The sequence below is a fragment of the Triticum aestivum genome, chromosome 3A, assembly GCF_018294505.1.
Source record: "Triticum aestivum cultivar Chinese Spring chromosome 3A, IWGSC CS RefSeq v2.1, whole genome shotgun sequence".
Classification (NCBI taxonomy): domain Eukaryota; kingdom Viridiplantae; phylum Streptophyta; class Magnoliopsida; order Poales; family Poaceae; genus Triticum; species Triticum aestivum.
Window position 1 is genome coordinate 126,340,105 of NC_057800.1, and position 7,556 is coordinate 126,347,660.

The 7,556-nt window shown below is 42.5% G+C and overlaps 1 protein-coding gene across 2 annotated transcripts in view; it reads right to left on the bottom strand.

Annotated features, from left to right (window-relative positions):
* Nucleotides 1-4,237: 4,237 nt before the first annotated feature.
* The window catches only part of LOC123060636 (polyadenylate-binding protein-interacting protein 11), a 4,530-nt gene continuing 1,211 nt past the window's right edge, over nucleotides 4,238-7,556 (bottom strand). The window contains exons 2-10 of one of the 2 annotated variants that reach the window (XM_044483429.1): nucleotides 6,837-6,977; nucleotides 6,710-6,754; nucleotides 6,280-6,352; nucleotides 6,090-6,202; nucleotides 5,941-6,000; nucleotides 5,728-5,775; nucleotides 5,570-5,638; nucleotides 4,752-4,813; nucleotides 4,238-4,661 (exon numbers count right to left, since the gene is read on the bottom strand). In XM_044483429.1, coding sequence (XP_044339364.1) covers nucleotides 4,604-4,661; nucleotides 4,752-4,813; nucleotides 5,570-5,638; nucleotides 5,728-5,775; nucleotides 5,941-6,000; nucleotides 6,090-6,202; nucleotides 6,280-6,352; nucleotides 6,710-6,754; nucleotides 6,837-6,977 — 669 coding nt within the window. In that variant the 3' untranslated portion in view covers nucleotides 4,238-4,603. The remainder of the gene's footprint in view (nucleotides 4,662-4,751; nucleotides 4,814-5,569; nucleotides 5,639-5,727; nucleotides 5,776-5,940; nucleotides 6,001-6,089; nucleotides 6,203-6,279; nucleotides 6,353-6,709; nucleotides 6,755-6,836; nucleotides 6,978-7,556) is intronic. The other variant, XM_044483430.1, reaches the window with a different exon arrangement.

Genomic DNA, 7,556 nt, shown 5'->3' on the forward strand with positions numbered 1-7,556 from the left:
GGTCACCCATGACGGAGGCGCCTCGAAGCACCTCCATCAGGTTATCCGGCGCCCCTGGATGGACAGGGGCCACCGGTGGAAGCGGTGCATCCCCCTCCTTCAAAGGGGGCTGCTCGCCCGACTCCGGAGCCATATGGGCCTCCGGAATCGCATTCGGGTGAGGGCCGAACTGGATGTGGCCCTCTTCGCCAATCTCCATGGGGATCGGCTCCCCCATGTGTCCGGCAGTGGACGTCTCCCCTTGCGGCACCTCCCGGACAGCATCCTGGGTTCATCCCCGGTTCGGAGCAGTCCGCCGAGATAACACTTCGGTGTCGCCCTTGGCCCCGGGGGAATAAGCAGGCGGTGGAGAGATGCTCGCCATCTCCGATGGAGCCAACGAACCTCCAGATGAGGATCGCCGGATAAGGTCGTGGGCCAGACTGCAATAGCACAATTAACTATGTCAAGATAATGAAGAGAAAGGACCGGATGCGTGCATGAGCAAGCCGTGTCACTTATGATGCGGCCTGGGGCTTAGTGCGAGGGCATCTTTCCGGACTGCTATCAACGTCCCATGTGGTGTTGACCGCTGGGACGCTCTTCCCCTTCTTGGGCGTTTCCGCCTCCGGATGCGCCAAAGCCGCCCTCTTCTTCTTCCTCTCCTCAGGGGGAGGGTTGTTTTCCTCCTCCTCCTCTTCCTCGCCATTGTCCTCAGGGACAGAGGAATGAGCTTCGTCATCCTCGGACGTCACGTCCAAAGTGCCCTTGCGACGGGGCCGCTCTTGGCCCCCTTGGCCTTCTTCTTGGCCTTCTTCTCCGGTGCCTTATAAGGCGCCGGCCCCAGCATCTCCGCTAGACGCGGGATGACCGGTTCTTCAGGCAGCGGAGCCAGACACTGGATCCGCTTCGCCCTCTCCATCCAGTCCTGGAAATACAATGATAAGCTCAGACATCATCCTTGAAACGATTAAGTTGGGGATACATCAAAAAATAGCATACCTCGCTGGCGAGGTGTTTACAATCGTGACCACGGTCTGAGTCCGTGGTCGGTGGTTTCTCGTTGCCCTTAAAGAGAAACTTCCATGCGCCTTCGTGAGTAGTCTCGAAGAGCCTCACCAGGGTTTGATGCTTCTTCGGGTTGAACTCCCACAGAGGACGGCTTCGGCACTGGCACGGAAGGATCCGGCGAACCAGCATCACTTGGATCACATCAACAAGCTTGACCTTTTTGGTTGCCATGCTTTGAACGCGCGCCTGCAGCGCTATCACCTCGTCAGGGGAACCCCAGTCCGGACTCTTCTCGACCCAGGAGGTGAGTCGCATGGGAGCGCCGAAGCGGAATTCGGCAGCTGCGGCCAGGTGGTGCCGCAAGGTTCTGTGATGTAGAACCACTGCTTCTGCCACTCCTTTACTGCGTCCACAAAAGTACCTTTGGGCCAGGAGACGTTAGAGAGCTTGCTCACCATAGATCCTCCACACTCCGCGTGCTGGCCATCCACCACCTTCGGCTTCACGTTAAAGACTTTGAGCCACAGCCCGAAGTGGGGTTGGATGCGGAGAAAGGCCTCACACACGACGATAAACGTCGAGATGTTGAGGAAGGAATTCGGGGACAGATCATGGAAATCTATCCCGTAATAATACATCAGCCCACGGACGAAAGGGTGGAATGGAAACCCTAGCCCGCGGAAGAAATGGGGGAGGAACACTACCCTCTCGGTGGGCTTCAGCGTGGGGACGACTTGTCCCTCGGTCGGTAGGCGGTGAGTGATCTCCTTCGCCAAGTATCCGGCCGCCCGAAGCTCCGTAATGTTCTCCTCCTTGACGGAGGAGACCATCCACTTGCCCTGACCTCCGGATCCGGACATGGTTGCTTGAGTGGAAAGGAGATGACAACTTGGGCGCTGGAGCTCGAGATTGGAAAGGCGGAGACAGAGAGAGGGTGTACAGCGAGTTGTGCTTCCGACTGGCTCAAGCGCGCACAAGCATATGCCTTGCCCAGTTCGTGATAGTACACTGCCTCGCTTTCTATTTTGTTTTTTCCTTCATGTTTTTATTTCGTTTTTTATTACATTTTCACTTTTGTTTACAATTTAAAAAATTCTAAACATATATTTTACAAAAATATATTACATAACTCATTGAAATTTTTTAATCATGCATTTGTAAAATATTCAAAGTGTGTACAATTTTTTTGACAATGTATTGAAAAAAATATGATAACATTTTGATGATTCTTATAAAAACAATCAAGCATTTGAAAATTTTGAACAAATATTTCAAAAATGTGGACAAGTATTTTAAAAAGATTAGACAAGCATTGGGAAAATGTTAAAAATATATATATAAAAATGTTGACCATGCATTAATAAATAATGAATTTTAAAAAAATTACATAAAAATGTTAATTAAGAATTTAAAAAATTAAGATGATTTTAAAAATGTTAATCAAGCATTTGGAAAAACGTTGAATGTATATAGAAAATATGTTGACCATCCATTCAAAAAATTGTTAAACTTGCATTTTTTAAAATGTTGATAAAGCATTTGAAAAAGGTTTAATGTGCATAGAGAAAACGTTGATCATGTATTAGAAAAATATTAATCTTGTATTTGAAATTTTTTAATGAATCATTTGAAAAACATTGAAAGTGTGTATAAGAAATATGTTGACTATACATTGAAAATATGTTATTCTTGTTTTTTTTAATTATAATTAAGCAGTTAAAATGTTAATAAATCTGTATATATAATATGTTGACTATGTATTGAAAAAATGTTACAATTGTATTAGAAAATGTTAAGCATGTATTAGAAAAATATTGTTGACATATACAAAAAATGTAGAATGAAAAATCTAAAGAAACAAAGCAAACCAAGAAATGAAGACTGGAAAGAAACAACATAAACCAAAAGAAAAAAGAAAATGAATAAATAAAATTGAGAAAACAAATGAATAAAGAATGAATAAATGGAGAAGAAAATGAAATTTTTGACTGAAGAAAACAAATGAAAACCAAGAAAGAAAGAAAAGAAAGAAACTAGTAAAACGTAGAAAGAAAGGAAGAAGAAACGGTGAAACAAGAAAAACAAACAAAAAAACTCCTGAAAGCTAGTGGAAATCTGTTTTTTTTTTACTTCAAATACTTCACGCTCTTCATATTGAACATGAAATGAGCGATGGCTTATTGGCCAGAAGCGCAACGAAGTAACAAGATATCAAGGGATCAATCCCACACCAGCCCTATTTCCTGTGACTTATTTATTTTAAGAGCGATAACGCGACGGCCCGTTGATGCTAGAGCTGAACGCGAGAGAAGCGACCATCTCATCGCTTAATGCGAGATATAACAGGCTGCTGCACATTTGGGCATTCTCTTGTTTTCTTTTATGTTTTTCTTCATTTTCCTTTTCAGCTTTCTGCTCTTAACTTTTTGTCCCAGTGTTATTATTTTACTTTATTTTTTCTGTTTTTATATATTTTTCCCTTTCTCTTTGTACATGAAAATCGCATGAGGACGTTATTAACAAATTTTATTTTACCAAGACACAATGAATGTTTAAAAAAAATACTTATAAAATATATAGTGAATGTTTTTTATATGCAACAAAACAAATTACATACGTGATTAACATTTTTGAAATACAGGACGGACATTTCTAAATACACAACGGGAATTCTTGAAACAGGAGATGAAGATTTCATACACATGAACGTAAACATATTTTTCCATAGTAATTTTTTCCAATTTTAAAATGATCTGACCATTTTAATTCTTTAACACTACAAGCAAGAAATATAAGGTCTTTGGCCAATGGGGATATCCTACAGTGGGCACGCGTAGGCTCATGGGCTAGCAAATAGCAATGGTCTCCTCCAGGCGCCTCAACGCCGCGTGGTCTCCTCCGAGCGCCCTTTTCCGGCCGGAGTGGCTCAGCTCAGCAGCTGTGGCTGCGGGGTGCTCCGGTGGCCACGCTCGTCCTCCATTCCACCGGCGTCCGGCGACCAGCTCGCGCCCGTCTTCCACTCTACCAACGACCAGAGGCCACCGGCCGAGTGCGAGCAGACGCTCGCCTCCATGGGCCTCAACGCCGTGTGCGTTTTCTTGGACGACGCAGCCCGGCCGGCGGGCCTCACCGACACGACACGACGCAGCACGGCCGGCGGGCCTCACCCGGCCGGCGGGCCTCACCGATCGAGCTGCAAAGGCTCGCAAGTTTTAAAACGGCAGAATAGCAACGAAAACTATAGGAATAACAGCGACAATCGATCGGCACGTCAAGCCGTTAAAATATCATTCGTTTTGATGGTAATAACAGCCAATGAGATAACAAGGAAACAATGTTTTAGCCACAGAAATTACTCTGAATGGCAGGTTTTTCTACTGGTTGCTCCATCCATCACAGATTTGTCTGCGAGATGCGGGACTCTCAAGACTCTCAAGGGTCTGATTCAGCCAGTCCCTTTCCAACAGTTTCTCAGAAGGGATAATTAAAGGAAGAAAACGCTCTTCCGTTGCAAGGATCTAAGCAGAAACATCATAGTTTCACTGGATCGCGGAAGCTATAGGTGATGGTCAGGCAGCCTTCCCGTCAACAATCCAGTGTGTAGCCGAAGCAGTCAGTTTGACACCACCCGATTTAGACGGGGCTTCACCGGGGTCTTGGAAGGGCTCACCCTGAACCACAATGCCACCAAGGTTACCAAATGCACAGGTATCTGAATTTCAGGTAGAGAACATAAATGGATAGGAGCCAAAGGGTCATACCTGACTGGCAGTGTGCCCAAAATCATCCCACTGCAGTTCAGAGCCTGGATGGCACCCTCAGCCTGCAATTGCGAGCGTTTAACATGAGAAGTGATTGTCAAAAACTACATATGAAATGGGCTCTCTGATGGGAAGAAATGACACGTACACTGTAGAGAATGTAGCATAAGAATATACAAGTAAGAGTAAAGAAAAACAAGGTGTAGTGAAAGAATAGAAATCAGACATGCTTTTCAATTTCTTAGCATACTTATTCACCGGAATGCAAATAAAAGAATCCTACATGCTTATGCTGTTGTGCAATTGTGGGGAAGGCACTTTAAAGTTTGAATCATTTCTAACTGAGGGAGCTTCACGGGGTTACGTCATCATGGTTAGCCTCAGGCAAGCTTGGCTCCTGGTTCTTGATAAACTACTTTTAAATGACCAAGAAACCATAGCCCAGGTTCATTTCCTTACAAACTCAAAACTGGCAATATACAATCGACGTTTTGTGGTCAGTCTAAGGAAAATGGTGTTCAGAGCAGTACTAAAGTGGCATCTTGGTTGACACTCCATAACGAAGCAGCGGAATGTGAATGGTTGGAAGTTGGAACAGTGACTAATGTTATTATAGATTGTACTCTTGTGAAAACAACAGACTGGAGCCATGCTGACCATGCAAATAATGAACAAACTACATGCACTGATCATGCCCTTGGTTAACTAATATCATAGCACATAATTTAAAGTAATAGGCTAATAGCTACTGAGCTAGTAGGAAATCGTTCAATTAAATTGGGACTTAGGCTACGGATAAAAAGGCTCTTAGTTCTTACATTGACAAACTCAACAAAAGCAATCCTTGTTGAATGTACATTGTCGCCTAAAAGTCTCAAACGAGAGACCTGCAATTACAACAACAGAAACATTAAGCAGCCAGGATACTTATTTAAAAGATGTGCGACAGGATGATTGGATTTGCGCAATAGCTCACCTCACCACAAAGTTCTTCAAAGAAACTCTTTACATCTAATTGAGTAACCTGCAGCAAAACAGGTAAAATTTAATGAAACATTCATTTGATTGTCCTGTCTCAATTGTTGAGTATCTCGCAGCTAATTTAAGAACCTCGATGTAAAGAGATGTATGATGAGAAAATGAGCAAGTGAAAGTCAATAAGATGACAGAGTATAACAGAGATGGGTACCTTCTTATCTATATTTGTACAATAAACCGTCCGTATGACCATTTCCTTCTCATCCTCCGTCTATGGGCCAGGCACAATAGGATGCTATTATTAGTTAAATTGTGGATTAGCAGAATAGGTGTCACAGAAGGTGAAACCAAACAACTTACCGCTGGAAGAAATTTTGGATTCACAGGTAAGATAGCTGTCTTTGAAGGCAAGACTCTAACGGGGTAGAACCCAAGCATTGTGCCACCAAGGTTAAGTGCAGCTCTAGCCCCCTCTGTACAAAATGTACCATGTATCAAACCATCAATTGACTGCTGAAAAACGTAAATGTAGCATGTGAAGATATAATACCTTCACCAGAAAACTCAATGAATGCAAACCTCATAACAGAATGTGGATCACCACAGATTCTGCAATCGACAACCTTCAGGACAAAGAGAAAAGACAGTTTCACATATTTGCATTACAGAGAATTAAAATTACAAAATACTCTATAAAATAGCAAATCACAATGTGCTGGCAGGTAATTTTTCTTATCACTTTTTTCCCTACTTGATTTTTGATAACCAAACGTACATGAAATCTATAGAACAGGGAATAGAGAAATCATGTCGACCGAATAAAGTTAAAAAATGTTAGATAACCAACAATTACTAAAACCCAACCAGGTATAATTGTGTCAACCTGATCTGAGAGAGCAGTTGAATAGACTAACATCTCTGTGTAACATTTCTACTATTTAATATCAGTACAACTAAAGCCCTCAAGTTAAGTATCTTACTTGCCCGCAGTTAGCAAAGGTTTCAGCAAGTCTTTCCTCTGTCACCTAACAGATGGTCAAAAGCATTAGATCCAACAGGCACTCAAGAATATAGCTATGCACACTAATATAATCATCAATTACTCACAGTATGGTCGAGTTCAGAGACATAAACGGTTCGTCGGATGCTCTCTTCCCTGTCTGCACGCCTCGCCCTCTCATTTGTCCTCCTCCTCCCATGGTTGATGTATACATTCCTCCTCTCATTATCTACAAAATTCCTTCTCTGCTGGAAAGGAAAACACACTTATCACTTCTTATTCCTGCTTGTATCTTTTGCCTTTCCAAATAGAATCATAATACCCAATCTTAGCTATTATATGCAGCTGATCTGGAGAAGAATCATGTTATTAAACAACAGACATCTGAATCAAAACCACGAAAATGTCTAGTCTCAATCTTTTTATACTCCTAAAAACGAATGGCTCTAAATATCAAACTGAAAAGGCTTTCACATTCCAAATTATGTTTTCTCTGAACTGAATTGCTAGATTCAGAGACTATCTAATTACAAGAAGGTGTACGAGTAGATCACAGTGACAGAGTAATGATATGATACTTCTCATCTGGATTTTACATCTATCAAAATTCTTAAGTGAAATGTATGCTTACTTGTTTAGAATGAGATCCTGCTACTGTAGAATCGTGTAACCATCTAGAAAATACAGAACACTAGCAAGATAGCATTATAACTCACATTAACTGGAATATTTTACCCAAAACAAGCCAAATCAATAGGATCTAAAGCCCAGAATAGTAATCAAACACACCGACGATGTAAGCAGCAGAGAAAACATATCCCAGAAAG